The 21568-nt window shown below is 45.2% G+C and overlaps 1 protein-coding gene and 1 pseudogene across 1 annotated transcript; one reads left to right on the top strand and one right to left on the bottom strand.

Annotated features, from left to right (window-relative positions):
* Positions 1-15007: 15007 nt before the first annotated feature.
* LOC115007575 (interferon-induced protein with tetratricopeptide repeats 1-like) lies at positions 15008-16851 on the top strand. The gene is made up of 2 exons (XM_029430512.1): positions 15008-15097; positions 15492-16851. Exons 1-2 carry the CDS (start codon positions 15015-15017, stop codon positions 16795-16797), a joined length of 1389 nt encoding a protein of 462 aa, XP_029286372.1. The 5' UTR covers positions 15008-15014; the 3' UTR covers positions 16798-16851.
* A 3455-nt stretch (positions 16852-20306) lies between these two features.
* The window catches only part of LOC115006934 (pre-mRNA-splicing factor 38A-like), a 35634-nt pseudogene continuing 34372 nt past the window's right edge, over positions 20307-21568 (bottom strand).

The raw sequence follows: 21568 nt of genomic DNA, 5'->3' as shown, positions 1-21568 counted from the left end.
GCATCTACGGTGTTGTTTGCGTATCTCTGCTGGTTGTAATAAAGGTAATTAATCCAAGCTACATTTTTGTTGACAGTCACTTGAACGAAAATGGACTCAAAACCCGCTGCAATTTCATTTCTAGCTTTGAATTCGTCAGGGACACCACGTTGTACTCCCATGGAGTCCATGTAAATTGTGGAGCTGAAACTTCCACTGGGAATATAACGTTTACCTCGACTCAGGAGCTCATTCCCACTAGACCGACCGGAGAGTTCTTCAGCAGAGATTGGCAGGATGTAGAAAGGCATTACCAACTGTATCAATGCACAAGTACCTACCCAGTCTGGCGGTAGGGCTGGATGCAAAGTGTTTGTACCACAGTACCACCATACATCAGCTCTGGCAAATTCCATGACAGACATCTTTGCTCCAAACAACATCCCTCCGTGGGAAACCCTTAAAGTGGAATTACACCATTTCAAATGTCCTACCTGAGTGCCTGTGCCACTGGTCTTGGTGATACACTCATAATCGCCGTCATAGGCCGAAAAATGAGGTGGAATGGAGTCAATTCTGGTCACTGGATACAACAGGGCCAGAGAGGTGCATCCTGCGGGACTGACAAGAGTGTACAAAGCATACATACACTGGAGACCTGCTGGGTCATTACTCAGATTCAATGGAAATGGAATAGTAGCTAAACTAGGTCTAGCAGCGGCGCATGCAACACAGTTTGCTTGACTACTCTGTTCAACGGAGTATCTCACCCAATCCAGCCATGCATTACTGTCCTGATATCCTGTCTCCACTGCCATTGTTTCTTTAAGATTAGTGATGTTCAGATAAGTCACACTCATTTTCTTCTTTGCTAGTCCGGTGTACGTTTTCTGGGTCTTTTTCTCAAGAGGGATTAAGCTTGGCTCTATTACCTTCAACCAAAACATGAACAGTGGGTCTTTGGGATTCTTTGATATCCCTAAATAGTACAGGCCAGAATCAGAGAGTTCAGGGTGGAAAACTGTGATGACCACAGGGTTACAATTTGTCGGATGCCCATTACCGGGCAGAGTTCTTGGATCAGGATTAGGATTAGGTGGTTGATTAATGATTCTCCATTTTTCAACCAAGGGGTGGTCTAGATTAATCCATCCCCCGTTTGAGTGTGCAAACACATCGGGATAATGACAGGGAGGCATACACAGATACTTGGCTTTGTTGGAATCGCATTGTGTGTTCCATTCTCTACCGTCAGCAGACATCATGGTGTTTACATCAAATTCAAACGAGGTGATCTTGTCTCTCTCTACTGTAACGGTAATCCCACCGTCCTTAATATCTACGGCTTCGTTGTTTTTCATGCTTCTCATGCGTCTCACTCGTCGCGTTAGTATGGTGTTAGGGGGTGCAATCTCATTAGGGAATCGTTCAGTCACATCTTGGATTTGTTTAGTTGTCAGATTGTCTGGTGTGTAGTAAACTTCATTTGGGCAAAGATTAGCTACTCTATTGCTTGGTTCCTTACTTCCTACGCTCAGTGTCAAGGGGAGCATTATGACAATTGTGAGCAGTGCTAACCCAGCTATCATCTGAGGGTCTCCCCATGGAGAGATTTTCTGGTACACTATTACCTCCACTTTTTTGTCTTTTATTGGTGGCATTTTTAACTGGTTTTATCTGCTATCTGCTCACTTAGACGGACAAACAAATAATTGTGACAAGTGAAACTTAGATTAATCTAAGGACAATTTATCCTCTGGTGCTGATTCTAGATTCACAAATCAATTAGTCAGTACTGTTTTGTTCCAGCAGGTTCAAATCTTGACTAATTTCTGCTAAACAGCGAGAAGGCGCCAGTGCAGGTACACAATGTGTGAGGTGGTGCCAATTAGCTCCTGTTTTACCTTTTACCCGGAGCGCGTGTGAAGTACGTTCTGTCACCTCCCACGGTCCAGTCCACCTAGGTTCAGACCACTTTCTTTTGTGGACCTTGACCCTTACCCAATCACCTGGTCCAACAGGAGTCTCTGGTGGTTTGTCAGGTTTTTCTGCTGCTGCTTCCACCTGTGTAGACAAAACTTCGATGATTTTAGCCAAAGCCTTGACATATTCATCTGCCTCAATCTGCCATAGATCTAATACAGGACCGTGCCCTCCTTCGCGTGGAGGGCCAGGCATTGGTCTACCGGTTAACAGTTCATGTGGAGACAATTGTGTTTGACTGCTTTGTGAGGATCTCATTGACATGAGTGCCAAAGGTAGGGCATCTACCCACTTTAACTTGTTACCATAACATGCTTTAGCAAGTTTTCTTTTGAGCGTTTGATTAGCTCGTTCTACCAAACCCTGTGATGCCGGATGATATACTGACCCAAATTTGTGTGTTATGCCAAAATACTTTTCTACTTCTTCAAGCTTATGGCTCGTGAAGTGTGTCCCATTATCTGATCGTATGCAACGTGGAACTCCATACCTTGGTATGAGTTCATTTTTTAACCATTTGATTACAGAATTGGCATCTTCTTTTTTGCAGGGAATTGCTTCAATCCACTTAGTGAAACGATCGACCATTACCAAAACATATCTGTACCCTCTTACCACATTTTCTGCTCCCATGTCTGTATAGTCAATACATATCTCTTTGAATGGTGCGTCTGGCACTGGAAAACGACCCATAGGACACTTGTATGTTCTTTTATTGTTAAATTTACAACAGGTATCACATTCTGTTACAAAGTTTTCAACCATCTCTTTCATAAATGGGTGCCACCATTCTACCTCTATGTCCCTTGTTGTTCTTAGTTTTCCAACATGCGTGGGGCCATGGGCTTGTTTGATCAACAGGTGACATAGTTTAGCTGGTGCCACGAGTCTGCCATCATGAGCTCTCCAGATTCCTTCAGTCTTGGTGGCTCCCTTATGAGCCCATTGATTATGCTCATAGACTCCTGCTTGTGCTTGCATTTCTTTGATGCTCTCCAAAGTGAGTTGCTCTTGATTTTCACTGTTCAAACAAATCATTTGCTGAGTGTAGCCGCCTGCTACTTTAGCTGCCTTGTCTGCTGCATCATTTACTTTTGCCACTGCTGTATCAGTTTTCTGATGACCTTTGCATTTCATTATAGCAACATGTGATGGCAGCAGTGCCGCTTTCAGTAGGGCTCTTAATGCTTCAGCATGTTTGACAGGATTTTTGGATGAAGTCAGGAAACCTCTTCTCATCCACTGGGGGCCGTCAATATGGACAGCGCCATATGCATAAGCAGAGTCTGTGTATACATTTATTCTCTGGCCTTCTCCGTGTTTCAATGCTTGTGTTAACGCGACTATTTCTGCAAGTTGTGCAGAGGCTGGCTGTGGAATGATGTGTGCTTCCAAAGTTTGTGTGTTTTCTCCACTTTGTTGCACTACAGCATAGGAAGCTACATTTCCTTCATCTCCTTTGTAGCAGCAGCCATCACTGTATAGAATTTTATCTGTATTATTCAATGGTTCGGTTTCCAAATCTGATCTAATTTTAAGATCTTGTTGTGAGACAAATGCACAGTCATGTGGGTCATGGTTTTCTGAATTCAGTCCTGTTGCCATGTTGATTGTCCCTGCCACATATGTGATGTGGGGCTTAGTTAGTGTTTCTTCTATCTTTACTTTTCTAACTGGAGAAAAGGTGAACGCTTGTGAGTTTAGAAACGCCACTACATCATGTGTAGTGTTTACTTTGAGAGGGTGGCACATCACCACGTGTGCAGTCTTTTGAATTGTCTTTGCTAGAGCAGCCAGGTGTCTTGTACAACCTGTTTGTCCTTGTTCAACATTGTCCAATTTTGAGCTGTGGTACATCAGTATATGTCTTTCTCCCCCTTTTTTCTGAAACAGGACTCCATTTACCATCCCTCCTGTTTCAGAAACATCCAAATGAAAATCATCATTGTAGTCTGGGGAGCATAGATGTGCAGCTTGTCCCAAGGCTTGTTTAGTCTTAGTGAAAGCTTCTTCGCCTTCTGTAGTCCAGATGAGCTCAGCAGTGAGGTTTCTGTTTCCTGCTTCTGAGAGCATGTCTCTGAGTGGTTGAGTCAGATTTCCATAATCTGGTACATGAGTCCTACTGTAACCCGTCAATCCAAGAAATGCCAACATGTGTTGTACTGTCTTAGGTTTTCCATGTGATAGGATTGAGGTCTTTTGTGCATTGGTTAGAGTCAGGCTGTTTGCAGAAATGAGTCTTCCCAAGAAAGTGACTGATCTTCTTGCAACTTGAGTTTTTTCTTTCTTGACTTTGTATCCTGCTTCTGCAAGTAGTGTAAGGAGATTTGCTGTGGCTTCCAGGCAGGATTCAGCACTAGTGCCTGCGAGCAGCAAATCATCAACGTACTGTATCAGAGTTACACCTGGTGGCAGTTGTTGTCACGTCTGTGCCTGAACTCGCACCTGCCACGCCCCCCTCTGTCTCCACTCACTCACCTTCACTGCATCCACAATCACCGGAATACTGATTGCCAGCACCTGTGTTCACAGCATAAAGTCTCCTCACTCCCTTCACTCCGCATCTGGCCTCGTACAAAGTGGACTAAACCCCATGGACTTCCTCCCCAGATTCTGCAACGCGATTTTCCTGCCTTTTGCCTTTTTGCCCGTCTGTCTGCCTGATCCCGGTATCGTACCGTTTTCTGTTTGCTCCGTTGGTTCTCGTTTGTTCCGAGTTCGACTCGTGTACCTTGTTTTGACGCTCCCTGTTTTGTACTTTTTAGTTCACTGTGCTTTCACGCCAGTCTCCTTATTTTCCAGTGCTTAGAGCCTGAGTATTCCTGAGTTCCTGATCCTTGTGTTCACCCCTCCCCTGTCTGTATGGTGTTTCCATCTGCTCGCTGGCTGAGCCTAATAAACTATTGTCAATTCCATCTCTGAGTCCTGACGTCCGTGACAGAAGGCCAGATCTACAAAACGATGGATTCAGCCAGCGGAGCCACCTCCGCTTCCTCTGTCACCCCCGCTCCCACCGCCACGGGAGACCCGTTCCAGGGTCTCGTCGAGGAGATGCGTCGCGGTCTCCTCGCCGCAGTCAACACCATGCCCGCTCCAGCGCCTGCTCCTGCCCCGGTCGCCCACACCGACCGAGCCGTGCGACCGCCTCCGTTCACCGGGACCTCCTCATCTGCGTGCCGCGGATTCCTGTTCCAATGTGACCTCATCCTGGAGATGGAACCCAATCGCTACCCCACCGAGAGATCGAAGGTGGCGTTCGTCGTCTCTCTACTCCAGGGTAGAGCACTCCAGTGGGCAGAGTCCGTGTGGCAGCAGAGCGGGCCCATCACTGCTTCCTATGCTGCTTTTGTGCAGCACTTCAAGGAGGTCTTCGACGCACCACCAGGCGATACTTCGACGCAGGTGCGCCTTCTCCGACTTCGTCAAGGCCGTACGCCGATTTTGGAGTATACCCTGCAGTTCCGCACGCTGGGGGCCGAAAGTGGCTGGAACGAGGCGGCCCTGTTGACCGTCTTCAGGCAAGGATTAGAGCCAACCCTCCGACTCCATCTCTCCGGTTATGACGACTCGGTCGGGCTGGAACGTTTCATCCAGCTCGCCATTCGGGTCGCCAACCGCCGTGAACATTGCCTACAAGACCAGCCACTGCATACTGTCCAGTCCCGAGCGCTGCCCGGTGAGCCTGTGCCTCGTGGGAGAATCTACCCCCTCGCTTTGCCTGAGCTGAAGGCCATGGAGGAGTACGTGACTGAGGCTCTTCAGCAGGGCTACATTCGTCACTCCACCTCTCCGGCTGCTTCTAGTTTTTTCTTCGTGAAGAAGGACGGTGGACTTCGGCCCTGCATTGATTACCGTGGTTTAAATAAGATCACCATCAAGAATCGTTACCCTCTTCCCCTCGTTCCATCGGCTCTGGAACAATTGCAAGGAGCACAGATGTTCACGAAGCTCGACCTCCGGAGTGCATACAATCTGATCCGGATACGTGAGGGGGACGAGTGGAAGACGGCCTTCATCACCCCTAGTGGCCACTACGAGTATTGCGTCATGCCCTTCGGGTTGGCCAACGCCCCTTCTGTGTTCCAGGGTTTTATGAACGAGGTGTTCCGGGAGTATTTGCATCGGTTTGTGATAGTGTACCTTGATGACATCCTGGTCTACTCTCGGAACGAGACCGAACATTCCCATCATGTGTCCCTCGTTCTTCACAAGCTCCGTGAACACCACCTCTTTGCCAAGGCTGAGAAGTGCTCCTTCCACTCTGATCACATGTCTTTCCTAGGGTACAACGTCACTGCCTCCGGAATCAGTATGGACGAGGGGAAAGTGGAGGTCATCAACACCTGGACCCCACCTAAGACGGTAAAAGAGCTACAACGATTCTTGGGATTCGCCAACTTCTATCGCCGGTTCCTAAAGGGCTACAGCCAGATTACTGCTCCCCTGACCACACTTCTCCGAGGTAAGCCGAAGTCCCTGTTATGGAACCCTGAGGCAGCCGCTGCATTCGCCCTGCTGAAGAGAACCTTCATGTCCGCACCCATTCTCGCCCTGCCTGACCCCAGCATTCCGTTTCTAGTGGAAGTAGACGCCTCCAGCACGGGAGTGGGTGCGGTGCTGTCTCAGCGCTCGGGCGTTCCACCTCGTCGCCATCAATGCGCCTTTTTCTCAAAGAAGTTCACCCCGGCGGAGCTAAATTACGATATTGGGAATCGAGAGCTCCTGGCAGTAAAACTAACGTTAGAGGAGTGGCGACACTGGCTAGAGGGGGCGCGTCATCCTTTCGTCGTGCTCACAGATCATAAGAACTTAGAGTACATACGTCAGGCACGTCGTCTGAACCCCCGACAAGCCAGGTGGGCCCTCTTCTTCACCCGATTTGATTTTACCCTCACGTACCGTCCAGGACCCAAGAACATCCAGGCGGACGCTCTCTCTCGCATCCATGACGCGCCGGAGTGCGTCGAAGAGCCGGAGGGCATCTTACCATCTCGCCTGATCGCTGCCCCGATCATATGGGCCCTGGACGAACACATCACTCAAGCCCAAGTCGATGATCCAGCTCCGCCGGGCACCCCAGCCAATAAGACATACATCCCAGCCACTCTGCGAGATCAGGTAATGGAGTCTACTCACAGCTCACTGGGCACAGGTCACCCTGGGGCCAATCAAACCCTTTCACTCCTGCAGGAACGCTTCTGGTGGCCAGGCATGGCTAAGATGGTCAGAAGGTTCGTAGCCGGATGCGCGGCATGCGCCATGGCGAAGACTCCTCGCCAGTTACCAGCCGGCAAATTACAACCTCTGCCCATTCCCCAGAGACCATGGTCACATCTAGGCGTAGACTTCGTCACAGACCTGCCTCCATCACATGGGTTCACCTGCATTTTCATTATAGTAGATCGTTTTTCAAAATCCTGTAAACTCATCCCTTTAAAACGTATTCCCACAGTTGCCGACTCTGCCTCCGCCCTGTTTGACCATGTCTTCCGCCATTTCGGTCTACCAGAGGACGTGGTCTCGGACCGTGGACCACAGTTCATTTCCCGGTTCTGGAGAGCCTTTTTCTCGCGCCTAGGTGTGACCGTGAGCCTGACGTCTGGTTACCATCCACAGACCAATGGGCAGACTGAGAGGAAAGTGCAAGAGGTCAGCCGGTATCTACGAACCTTCTGCCACAACCATCAGCACAGCTGGAGCCAGTTTCTCCCTTGGGCCGAGTACGCACAGAATTCCCTCCGTCAGGCCACTACGGGGCTCACCCCTTTCCAGTGCGTACTCGGTTACCAACCACCACTGTTTCCCTGGACGTGCGAACCTTCCACAGTCCCCGCTGTTAACCACTGGTACCAGCAGAGTGAGAGGGTCTGGAACGAGACACATCACCACCTGCAGAGGGCAGTCCGACGCCACCAACGCCAGGCTGATGTCCGACGGGGACCTAACCCCGCCTTCTCCGTCGGGCAGAAAGTTTGGCTCTCCACCAGGGACATCAGGATGCGACTACCCTCTCGCAAGTTAAGTCCTCGCTTCATTGGTCCCTTTCCCATTATCAAGCAAATAAATGCGGTCGCCTTTAAGCTCCAGTTGCCACCTCACTACCGTATACACCCAGTATTTCATGTGTCTCTCCTGAAACCGTATCACCCTCCAATCACTTCTCCCTCTTCTCCCTCAGAGCCTGGCGTGAACGAACCCCCCCCTGCCGCTCCTGCTGGAAGAGGGTCCCGTCTACGCCATAAGGGAGATTCTGGCGTCACGACGTCATCGAGGCCGCCTTGAATACCTCATCGATTGGGAGGGCTACGGTCCTGAGGAGAGAGCCTGGGTCCTTCGTGACGACATCTTGGACCCGGCCCTCCTCGAGGTCTTCCATCGAGACCACCCGCACCTCCCAGCACCCCGAGATCGTGGTAGGCCGAGACGACGACTCCGACGTCGGGACCCTCGGCCCGCTGGAGCGGTCCCTGGAGGGGGGGGTAATGTCATGTCTGTGCCTGAACTCGCACCTGCCACGCCCCCCTCTGTCTCCACTCACTCACCTTCACTGCATCCACAATCACCGGAATACTGATACACCTGTGTTCACAGCATAAAGTCTCCTCACTCCCTTCACTCCGCATCTGGCCTCGTACAAAGTGGACTAAACCCCATGGACTTCCTCCCCAGATTCTGCAACGCGATTTTCCTGCCTTTTGCCTTTTTGCCTGTCTGTCTGCTTGATCCCGGTATCGTACCGTTTTCTGTTTGCTCCGTTGGTTCTCGTTTGTTCCGAGTTCGACTCGTGTACCTTGTTTTGACGCTCCCTGTTTTGTACTTTTTAGTTCACTGTGCTTTCACGCCAGTCTCCTTATTTTCCAGTGCTTAGAGCCTGAGTATTCCTGAGTTCCTGATCCTTGTGTTCACCCCTCCCCTGTCTGTATGGTGTTTCCATCTGCTCGCTGGCTGAGCCTAATAAACTATTGTCAATTCCATCTCTGAGTCCTGACGTCCGTGACAGTTGTAAGCTGCTTAAGTCTTTTTTCAGAGCTTGATTGAACAGTCCTGGGCTGTCTTTGTAGCCTTGTGGCATTCTGTTGTAGGTGTATTTCTGTCCTTTATATGTGAAAGAAAATATGTCTTGTACTTCAGGGTCCAATGGTAGAGAAAAGAAAGCATTAGCCAGATCTATGACTGTGAAGTATTTGTGTTCAGGATTGAGATTTTGAAGTGCCACATATGGGTCTGGAACAGGTATATTTTGTGACACCGTAGCAGAGTTGATTTTTCTTAGATCATGAACCATTCTCCAGCCTTTGTTGCCAGCTTTTGGGACTGGTAAAATGGGTGTGTTCCAGATGGAGTTTGAGTGTCTGATTACACCAGCTTCTAGGAGTCCATTGATTGTTGCTCCTATTTCTTCAACCTGCTCTCTTTTTAGGTTATATTGCGGTAACCAACATGATGATTGTTCTGTTTTGAGAGTCACTGAGACCTCATGATGAGGCGAAAAAACCTACATCAGTCTCCAGTTGTCCACAAATATGATGGGATATCTTTGAGTGTTTCTTCTGTGTCAGGATGGTTGGTGTGTTCTCTTCCATGGTCTCTTTCCAATTCTTGTTCTTTCAAGATGCCAACATCCATACTGTGGTGAGTGATTTTCCACATCGTCTCATCTTCTGCTCTCCATACGCAGGCAATATTGGTTGGGAGCCAGTTGATTGACAAGGCTCTCTTTATCATGGGACCTAGGGACCTTGCTTCAGATCCTACTGCCAATGCCAGTGTGATATGTGGCACTGCTTCAGCTGATAATGCATACCATTGCAGTTGTTCTTTAGTGAGAGCACAGAATGCAGCTACACCTTGAGGTCCCACGTAGATGTCCTTGACTTCTATTTGCTCCTTTGTCATGTTTCTTTCTTCCTCCCAGGCTTGTTGATACTCTTCGTCAGGTTGACGCAAGTAGTTATAGGTGCAGTGTAAAGGATCAAGTGGAGGTCCATATGGAGCTAATGTGTTGATCCAAGGCTTCCATTCCATGTAAGTCTTCTGGACTCCTGGAGTGTCTTGACCTTCTGTCAACAGGCGGCTCCAATACACTGTTGTGGTAGTTTCTTCAATGTCTTGGGTAGGGCTTGATGTCATCACCAAGATCCTTTGATCTGTTTGATACTGTCCATGCAGAGGTATTTGTCCAGGAAACTGTAGAGTCAGTCCATCACTGGAACATAGAATTTGTGCTCCAGTTTTAACCAGCAGGTCTCTACCCATCAGGTTTACAGGACACTACTAAAACTTTGCTGTCCTCTTCCTCCTGCAGGACCTTGCTGTCCTCTTCCTCCTCTTCCATAGGTGGGATATCCTCCTCCTCTACTGTTAGGGAATCCTCCTCTTCCTTGGTAGGAGTTTCCTCCTCCTTGTTGCCCATACTGGTGGCAATCTTTGACCCAGTGAGATGCGCTTCCACAATTAAAGCATCCCTGTGGCGGAGCTCTTTCATAATTTCTGTAGCGGTTGTTACCCCCTCTCCATGCTCCTCTGTTTGGTACTTGCCATGGAGGTCCATTCTGAGGAACTTGTTGCTGTGTATGAGTCTGTATTGTTGTTTCTGGGAATTCTCCAGTATCGTACTGTCCCATTAACATCTGTCTCTTATCTTTCTTATTTCTTGAAGCCTCAGTGTCTTTCTCAGCCATTTGAGCCTTTGCCAATCTGCTGGTGATTGTCAGATGTTCTTCTTCCTTCTGCACTTCTGTTTGCCTGTGTTGCTCGTCATGATGCACAAGGTGCTCTCTCCAAAGTGCATTAGGCATTGAGTCTAGTCCCACCACACTCTTCAGACAGTTTTGGACATGAGTAGATAGGGCCTTTATCACTGCATGTCTCCACAACATGGTACATGATGGAGAGATGTCATGTCTTTCTCCAGTGCTGTCTAACCAGACGCCTTCGCTTCTTTTCAGGAAAGCATGCATTTCTTCATCATTTCCTTTCTTTAGGCCTGTCACTGCTGTTATGCTGCGGGTGGTGGGAAAAGCGTCTCTCATAGCATCCCAGTAATGATTCCTGTGAGGATTGAAGGATTTTTCATCGTCCTCGTTATTGCATCCAGCGATGAGATCCATGTCTTCCAGTCTGCCCATGAGAGTCCTCAAATCTCCCACACACACGATCTCCTGCTGTGTATTTCTCAAATTCATTAATCCATTTCTGTGCTCCTGAGGTGAGGTGAGGGGAGGCAATTTGGCCGCCAAACTCTCCAAATCACGATGACTCCAAGCGTGGTATACCATGGGTCCTCCTGGTGTTGCCATGAGTGGCATCTGTTGTGCTGCTCTTTGCTCTTCCATCTTATTTCTGGTTCTAGTCGAAATTGACTGTTCTTTCATCTTCAGTCGTCCTTCTACAAAGTATGTCTTGAAGTCACTCTTTTCTTCTGGGGAAATCGTGCTGAGACTCCTTTCAGAATTCCTTGAGCTTCTTCCAGCTTGTTCAAATTCTTCTTCATCCTCATCAGTTTTATCTTCTTCATACTCTGGTCCCTCCTCGCTTGTTGCTTCTTCCTCCAGTTTTTCCAGGCTGTCATAACCCATTCTTTGGCGTGTACCATCATGTTTGATAATTTCTTCCCTTCTTATTGCATCTTCTTTGCGTCTTTCATCCATTCGTACTGCTTCAGCTACCAGTATTTGCTGTTTGTTTGAAATGGTGTAATCATGGAAAACTGAGTATGAATTTGGGGTGCGTAGTACCTCTTTATGTGGATTTGGAGCAGGGTGAGCAGCAAAATGAGAGGGAGAGTGGGCGTTGAGTAGCTTTTCCTCAAATTTTTCCTCGAGTAGTTGGACATGTTTCATCAGGTGCTCTAGTCGTTTCTCTGTTTCTCCCTCCTCTACTTCCAGACATCCTCCCTTTATGCCCATCATGGGTGCCTGTATTGGAGTGGGATTAACAAGATTGTGACTGGGTGCATATGCTGGAGGGGCGGAGGCTTGTGTCAAATCTGGGTAGAGTTGAGGTGTAGGCTGGATAGGTGTAGTTTCTTCATGTTTGGTGCCTTTTTTTTCTTCTTTTGCTTCCCTGATTACACAAATTGTCTCAGGTGCGGTCTGAGGTATGTTCTTGAAGAGTAGAAGGAGATGCATAGCTCTGGATTTTCTGTTTGCAGCTTTCAATGCGGCTTTCTTTACAGCTCCAAATTTTTGTTTTTCTCCTGTCTTCTCCCATGCTGCCATCTTTTGTTGATATTCGCCATTTTCAAATTCGTAAACTGCCCTTCTTTGGTCCTCACTTGGACCTGGTTGATCATCAGTTGGAAACAATCCTCTTTCTTGCCATGCGAGTAGTAGCTTTTCTGTCTTTGCTCGAACCTTCTTTCTTTCACTCGGTTTGGTGCAGGCATCCAATCCTTGGTACATTTGTTCTTTGTACCGTGCTGTGGACACAACCTTGACTTGCTTTGAGCTTTCAGATGGATCCATCATGTTGAAAATTTGAAATTCCTCAAATGTTGTTCAGTCAGTGGAGATACTCAAAATTCAAATGAATTGAGCGCAAAATGAAAATAAAAAGCAAAAAATGTTTATGTTTTAAATCTAAAATAGAAATGAAATCAAAAAATGTTTACGTTTTAAATCTAAAATAAAAATTGGAAGTGTAAATTTCCTAAGTTTAAATCTGGAATCAGAAATAAAAAGAAAACATGGAAATCAAAACCATAAAATGTAAATCTGAAATATAAGTATAATCAAAGGTAAATCAAAGGCAGGACTTATTCAAACTTTTTCTCTAATGGGCAATTTGTGACAATTATTATAATTATAACTCTTATTTGAATTTTGGGTGTAAATTCAATTTTGTCCACCAGATGGTAGCACTGGACCCAGTTCGCTGAAGAGGCTGGCAGTCCGGCAATGAACTGCTCCAGTGCCTCATGCCCGACGACGTCCTCCGCAGAGTTGGTTCCCGGCTGGAGACAGCACCTGGCTGCGTCATCTTCTGCAGCCCAATCGGCAGTGGCCGAACCGGAGTGTTTCCTGGATCGCCCCTCTGGTGGCCGAGCACTGCAGCAGCTCCCACAGGAGGACACGATCTGGCACGCCGTATTGTGGCAAGGGCTTTTCCCCTCCTCTGACCTGTCCCTATTCAGGTGCCAGTGTAGCAATCCCTATCTACAGCCAGATGATATGTAGATAGGAGAGGAGACGTGGGACAGGCTCACAGCTGTTTATTGGTACACTCAAACAAATGCATGTCTTATCAGGTGCTTTTTAGATAGCTCCGAGGTTGCTGACTCCGTCCAGCACCGTGTAATCCCGTGGATTTCTCTCGCTCTGGGTAATCCATGTCTGGGGCTCCAGGACTCAGCCTACTGGAAAATGAACAGAACCAGGCCATCACCATGCATTTTTTATGTGACTGATTACCTGATTCCGTTCAGCTCTCTGGCCTCCAGCTGGGACACTCCCGTCTCCCCCCAGCAGCCGGCGCCCTAACCACACCCCACTGCCACAAAGTAATTTTACATTTCTTTCTTTGATTTTAAACTACACGTTTTAATCTAAAGACTGCGTATGTTGGCACAATGACGATCCTTGCATACCTAAACTGTCACCCGGTTTTTAACAATACTATAAATGCGGAACAGAATTCTAGACAAATGTTACGGCAAGGTGAACAACGCTTATGTGAGTAGAGCCAAACTATTAAAGTAAACATTTGCACCAGTGAATAGAGTCTCTTAAAAGATGATTTCTCCCTACTCAGCAGAGCGTCATAATGTAGGTGCAGGGTGCAGGGTGGTGATGGCCTAGTGGTCTAAGAGCGCCTGCTAAATGACCTGTGTCTCCAGGTAACCGCTGTCCCAGCTCTTCATACTTTCACCAAGGTCGGCGCCATCGCATATGAAACAGACAGGCCACTAATTTTGACAAGAGGCCATTTTTCACACCTCACATTAAGCTGAGAGTAACTGACATTCTGTCAGTGTATACACATACTGAATAGGCTTATATTATGATATCATAAAATTTTATGAGAAGCTGCAGCCATTAAAAAATGTGGCATCTTTGGGTTGAATATTTCACTCAGTGTGACATCATATTCTAAAGAAGAAAAACAAACTAATTAATTTAAATAAACTTAGGAGAAAATATAATGACAAACTTTAATGAGTCATGTCTTAGTTGTTTTTCCAGATATGTGGCTTTAGGTTTCTATTGCTGGGAAACAATAGTCAGGCGGGCGTGTTTAGACAGAACAAAAATGCAAACGTATGACATTCACTTCGACTTCAGTGTGAACATATAAAGCTGCGTGCTCAACAACATCTCATCATTTTCAGCAAAGCAGGAGTTAGACATATCTGACTTTGTACCAGCGAACCTAAAGGTGCATCAAGAGCAAAAACCAGACGAACTGCTGAGTCAAGGAAACAGCCGAATGATGAGGTGAGAAACTGCTTCTGCATTTCAAGTAATGACAATCATTCTGATGTACTTAATATCTTATTATTATTGAGCCCCAGAGATCTAAAATCCTCAACTTTAGTCATGACCTTTGGGTAGTGACCGAAAGATTGAGTTCACAAACAAAAGTGGCCGAAATAATTTCCCTCAGTAGGGTAGCTGGGCTCAGCATAAGTCATAGGGTATGTAAGCTCAGACATACAGAGGAAATTAAGCTTTCCTTCTGCGGTTTTCCGTCCAAATCTTGAAGACTCCGGGGTAGACCCAGAACACGCTGAGGAAATAATATTTTTATATTATAGAATAGAATTTATATATCTCATCTGGCTTGGGAACACCCTGTGTCACGACGCTGGATTTGCGTTTCCTGTTTTATTTTGAAATGTTCCCTTCCCCTTGTGTAATGTCTTGTATTACTTCCTGCCCTTGTGTATTTGCCTTTCTCCCCCAGTTGTGTCTCGTTCCCTTCATTAGTTTCCTCCTGTGTATTTGCCTTTCTCTCCCAGCGTCCCAGTGTCTTGTTCACTCATTTAGTGTCTGTGTGTATATATCCCTGTCTGTCTCAGTGTTCTTTGTCAGTTCATTATTTTTGTTACTCTCATGTTCTGCTCATGCTATCCATGTTGCCGTGTGCGTCCCTCGTGTACCCTTGTGAATCTTCGTGCTATCCTGTGTCAACCCTGGTTCGTGTTTTCAGTTCTATTTGTTACCTCGTTTTATATATTGGTAAGCTTTTACTATATAAAGCTCTCTTTTGTTTAACCTCATCTTGGTTTTTGCATTTGGGTCCTCCTTATTACAAAACGTAACACCCTGGGATCCCCCAGGAGGAGCTGAAAATGTTGCTGCTGAAAGGGAATGAAAGAAAGATGGATGTTTTATTTTCCTTATGACTGTTCATGTTTCCTTTCTTTGTTTACTTGTTTGCTGTCTACTCAGTGCTTCTTACTCCATTCCTTCCTTCCCTCTTCCCTTTCTCCGCATGAGATGAACAGTGGTTATGCACTAATTGCAGACTTCATCACATTAACCTACTTATGATGTGTTTTAATAATTGTTATTTTAATTCTCCACCAGTGCTGATCAGAGTCAAACAACACTGGTGTCCAAACTGGAGGCCCTGCAGTGTCACTTCACCTGGGATCTGGACACCAGCAGGTCCAAACTTTTCCGTTGCAGGGAAAGGTTTGAGGATTTCTTCACCGAGGACGGACACAGCTGGCTGGGTCACATTTACAACCTGCGGGGGTTCATTGAATACAAGCTGGGGTTCACTGAAGAAGCCCAGAGTTTCTTCAACAAGGCTACAGAGGCCTTCCGTCAGATGAGAAACGCAGATGAGGGTCCCTGGCTAGTGGTGAATTACGGAAACCTGGCTTGGCTGCACCACCACCTGGGAGACCCAGCAGAGAGTGAGGCTTACCTGACAAAGGTTGACGCCCTGATGAATGAATACCAATATCCATCTCAGGACGAGCTCCACCCAGAGATCTACGCTGAAAAAGCCTGGACTTTCATAAGGTTTAGCACAGATAAAATGCTGCTGGCTGCACATTACTTCCAGAGAGCCATTAGGATGCAGCCGGACATGGTGGAGTGGCACACCTACCATGTCAAAGGGTTAATGTTTGCTTCAAAGCACAGCAGCACAGGGCTGGGGGCTGACATCTTGGAGAAAATGAGAATCGCCAAAGAACAGGATCCAGAGAACTTGTACTTTGCTGTTCACTACCTTGAGCATTGTGCTAAGAAAGGAGAAATAATTAAAGATGAAGCATGTAAGCTAGCCAGGGAGGTTTTGAGAAATCCTATCAGCAGCTACAGTGGTATTAAACCATTACTTAGGGTTTACAGAAACTATGTATCTGTTGATGAGGCCATTGATTTGTCAGAGGAGGTTCTGAAAAACCATCCAGATGAGCGTTATCTGATGAGATGTGCTGCACTCTGCTACAAATGGAAGATATTTTTCAGTGACAGTCCCCAAAAACAAAGCATGGTAGACAGAGCAATCAGTCTCCATGAAGAGGTGATTTCACTTTACCCTCATTCTTCCCTTGGGAAGAAAATAGACCTTGCAAATATATATTCCAAATCAACTAACGGCAAGGTTAAAGCTAAGCAGATATACCAGGAGCTGCTAAAAAGTGATCTTGATCAGGCAGGCAAACAGATGCTTTACAACAACTACGCAAAATATTTAAACTTCCAAGGACAGGATCGCACCAGCTCACTAAGATATCACATGAAGGCGGCAGAGATACCGCAACAATCCATCTTTCGTGAGAAAAGCATCAAAGTTCTAAAGAACATAAGAGACAAAGGCAAGGACAGAATGTGTCGCGAAATACAGAAGTTTCTGGAAAACCTGCAAGAGCCATAATGTTTTTAACAGCACTGGTTCTGAATCCAGAACAAATTTAGGTATTGCATTACCTGAAAATAATCAGTAAATGAATCAAGCTTTGTCTTTTAAATGCAGGTTTCAACACATGTCTGCACTTTAGTAGTTAATGGAAGACAGATGTTAGATATTGTCACAATATCTAAAAGATTATTTGTAAAATTGTTTATATAGCCTTTGCAATTTGCTTTGCAGTTAGCTTTGTTTTGTGAACTATAAAACTCTTTGATTGGTACTGTAATACTTAACTTGATGTATAAACTGAATATTATCACCAGCTGATTGTATGTATAGAAAATATGTCTCTCTTGAGAATGAGACCCTGTGTCTCAATGAGATTTTACCTATATAAATAAAGGCAAAATAAAAAAATGTCAATCATTGTCTAAGTAAATATGCATTATGTACACCAATAAAAGTTATTTAAGTGTTTTTTTTTTGTTTTGGTGGTTACTATATACAAGAAACTTAAATACATCTGGGGCATCTGTGTTTTTATCACTGATAAGTGGTGCAGACAACACAGTACGACTCAACTTCACCTTTTTGAACTTAAGGTGTGTTTTTTATTATAGGGAACTTCAATTATTGCAAACTTAAACTGTCACCCGGTTTTCAATAATACTATAAATGCGGGATAAAATTCTAGACAAATGTTACGGCAATGTGAACAACGCTTATGTGAGTAGAGTCAAACCCCAGAGCTTCCAAACCCGGACCATAATACGATGCATCTCATATCTGCTTATAGAACTGTTGTCAAACAGAGCAAACCACAAACCAAGACTGTAAACGTTTGCACTAGTGACAGAATAGAGTCTCTTAACAGATGTTTTCTCCCTACTGAGTGGGTTATCAGCAGAGCGTCATAATGCAGGTGTTTCCAGGTAACGCTGTCCCAGCTCTTCATACTTTCACCAGGGTCACCGCCATCACATATGAAACAGACATGCAACAATTTTTACAAGGGGTCATTTTACGCATCTCACATAGCTTTTATTAATTGTATAATTCACATTAGCATGTTTCATGAAGTAAGTCTATGCACCTCAGTTTTGTTGTTTTGTTTTTTGTCAGGGAGAGAATTCAGCTGAGGGGCACAGTGAACTTTTTGGACATACCTGGACCCCCAAGGCTCCACATTAAGCCGACAGGGACATTCTGCAGACAACTGCTGCTCAAAGTGTACACATATACTGAATATGCTTAAATTATGATATCATATTTTATCAGAAGGTGCACCCAGTAAAGAAATGTGGCATCTTGGGGTTAAATATTTCACTCACCAAATATGAATATATACACACATTTAAAATAATCGTTTTGCTTTTCTTCTAAAGAAGAAAAACGATTATTTTAAATACACTTATGAGAGAATATAATCACAAACTTTAATGAGTCAGGTCTTAGTTCATTTTTCAGAAATGTGGCTTTCGGTTTCTATTCCTGGGAAACGATAGTCAGGTGGGCGTGGACAGAGCAAAAATGTAAACATCTGACATTCACTTCAACTTTGCAGTCAACATTTAAAGCTGCATGCTCAACAACATCTCATAATTTACAGCAAAGCAGGAGTTGGACATCACTGACTTTTTTCCAGCGAACCCAAAGCAGCATCAAGAGCTAAATCCAGCTGAACTAAGTAATATTTAGAGAACTGCTGAGTCGAGGAAACAGTTGAATGATGAGGTGAGCAACTGCTTCTGTCTTTCAAGTAATAACAATCATTATGATGTATTTAATATCTTATTATTATTAAGCCCCAGAGATCCAAAACCCTCACTTTTAATAATAATAATAATAATAAATTGAAATTATATAGCGTTTTTCGAGACCTCAAAGCCGCTTTACAATAGTAGGGGAAGTGGGGCCAGGGGTTAGGACGAGGGAAGAAAGGGAAAGAGAAAAGGAATAATAATAATAATAATAATAATAATAATAATAATAATAATAATAATAATAATAATAATAATAATAATAATAATAATAAGTCACTTGAGTCACTTTTCAGAAAATAATATTTTCTTCTGCTCCGGCTCGGTTTGCTGTTATTTTGCATGTGGTGAAACGCCAAAGTAGCTGCTTGATGTCTTTAGTTTTTTTGGACAAGTCTAGTAGTCTACTCCATTGAGTGTTGACAAGAAACAGGTGTAGACGAAATATGTGTTGTTTTGATGACCTATCATGTACGCAAAGGTGCGTAGTGACACAAGTGATGTCACGCTATCCAGATGTTTGCCGTGCATGCGTACCTGCGTACCAGTTATGTGCACCCCTGAATATATATCTCATCTGGCTTGGGAACACCATGGGATCCCCCAGGAGGAGCTGAAAATGTTACTGGTGAGAGGGAATGAAAAAAGGATGGATGTTTTATTTTCCTTTCCATTCATTTTTCCTTTCTTTGTTTACTTGTTTGCTGTCTACTCAGTGCTTCTTACTCCATTCCTTCCTTCCTTCCTTTCTCCTTTTCTCCACATGAGATGAACAGTGGTTATGAAAACATAGCAAACTTCAAAGCATATTACATTAACCTACTGATGATGTGTTTTAATAATTGTTATTTTTATTCTCCATCAGTGCTGCTCAGAGTCAAACAACACTGGTGTCCAAACTGCAGGGCCTGCAGTGCCACTTCACCTGGGATCTGGACACCAGCAGGGCCAAACTTTTACGTTTCAGGGAAAGGTTTGAGGATTTTGGCACCGAGGACGGACACTGCTGGCTGGGTCACATTTACAACCTGCGGGGGTTCATTGAATACAAGCTGGGGTTCACTGAAGAAGCCCAGAGTTTCTTCAACAAGGCTACAGAGGCCTTCTGCCAGATAAGAAATGCAGATGAGGGTCCCTGGTTAGTGGTGAACTATGGGAACCTGGCTTGGCTGCACCACCACCTAGGAGACCCAGCAGAGAGTGAGGCTTACCTGACAAAGGTTGACGCCCTGATGAATGAATATCCATCTCCATCCCAGGCCAAGCTCCACCCAGAGATCTGCGCTGAAAAAGCCTGGACTTTCATGAGGTTTAGCACAGATAAAATGCCGCTGGCTCTAGATTACTTCCTGAAGGCCATTGAGATGCAGCCAGACATGGTGGAGTGGAACACCTGCCATATCTTAGGGTTAATGTTTGCTTCAGAGCACAGCAGCACAGCAGTGGGGGCTGACATTTTGGAGAAAATGAGAATCGCCAAAGAAAAGGATCCAGAGAACTTGTACCTCGCAGTTCACTACTTCAACCAATGTGCTAAGAAAGGAGAAAGAATTGAAGATGAAGCACGTGAGCTAGCCAGGGAGGTTTTGAGAAATCCTGTCAGCCGCTACAGTGGTATTAAACCATTACTTATTATTTACAGAAACTATTTATCTGTTGATGAGGCCATTGATTTGTCAGAGGAGGTTCTGAGAAACCATCCAGATGAGCGTTATCTGAAGGGATGTGCTGCACTCTGCTACAGATGGAAGATCTTTGTCTCATTCTGGATGATTAAAACACGAACCGTCTGGGTGAGCGACTGCGTCTGTAACGAGGCGACGGTGAGCGACGAGGTCGGTCGTTGTCACGGTAACCGTCCCGGCGCCTGTGGGGCTCAGGGGTCTGGAGTCTCTCCGGCTGCAGGCGGGAAAACAACACACGTTTTAAAACCTGTGGAAAGGCACCGCACAATAAACTGTTCCTGTAAGAAGTGGATCAGTCGTTAGTTGATTCATTATTTAAATGTAAAAGGAAAAATGCTAAAAATTTATACTTCAATAACTTACATTAAAACAAAAGTCATCTTGTCATAAATCTATACGGTTTTAATTGTTTTCCAGATTAGTTAAACCAACTTTGTGTATACAGCTGTAACACACCATCACATCCGCGTGATTATAATTCAAGTATTACCATAACCACTCCTGGCGACTAGATACACACATACACCTCTGCCACTTTGTATTTTAAAAAAGTGCAACAATCACCGCAAAGTTCTCCAGAAAGTCCTATGGACCGACTCATCTTGTTAATAAAGTGAGTACAAGTGATCAACATTCGAGGACTTTTTGGCTCTTTCAAATCTCACTACGCTAAGAGTGAGGTGATGCTCGATCACAACTAGCAGACGTATTGTCCGACCACATCGCAAATAAAAAGTGTTCTAAACGGCCACGCTGGAAGGTGGAGAGAAAAAGCCGGTCGTCGTAGAGAGATAGGGAGATAGGGAGATGTGTTATTGTGTAACACATCTGTTTAAATATCAGACCATCTGACTGTCTCCTGGAATATATTCAGTGTTGTTCACATGAAAAATGACAGAACTAACTAACAAATGTATAAAAAAAAGAGTTAGACATCTAGCCATCCAAATGTAGTGCAAGTATGAACTGAATTTACAGAAATCTGCCAAATAAATCCACATATTTATTGTCTACTGCTGTGAGAATATTAGAAGTTAACCACCTCAAGAGAAACAGCTGGTGGGGCGAAGAAAGAAAGAAGAATATGGCATTTCTATTTGTTTCATGTGAGGAAGGTTGCAGTCTCCTCATCCCTCCACAGAGATCTGATGTTTTCTTCTGCTACTACTTTTATTACCTAGAGAGGTTCAAACCCTGCTCCTTTCTCACTCCACATCGCTGACCAATCACAGACATAAAAGCCAAATACTGGACTCTATTCGGGTCAGTTGAGCAGGTTGGGCATCAAATGTTCGATATGATGCGTTATATCAGGGGTGGCCAACCAGTCAGAGGTTAAGAGCCAGAAAT

The sequence above is a fragment of the Cottoperca gobio genome, chromosome 4 (genome assembly GCF_900634415.1).
Source record: "Cottoperca gobio chromosome 4, fCotGob3.1, whole genome shotgun sequence".
NCBI lineage: Eukaryota > Metazoa > Chordata > Actinopteri > Perciformes > Bovichtidae > Cottoperca > Cottoperca gobio.
The sequence above is the reverse complement of the archived record's forward strand: the minus strand, read 5'-3'. Positions and strand labels throughout refer to the sequence as shown.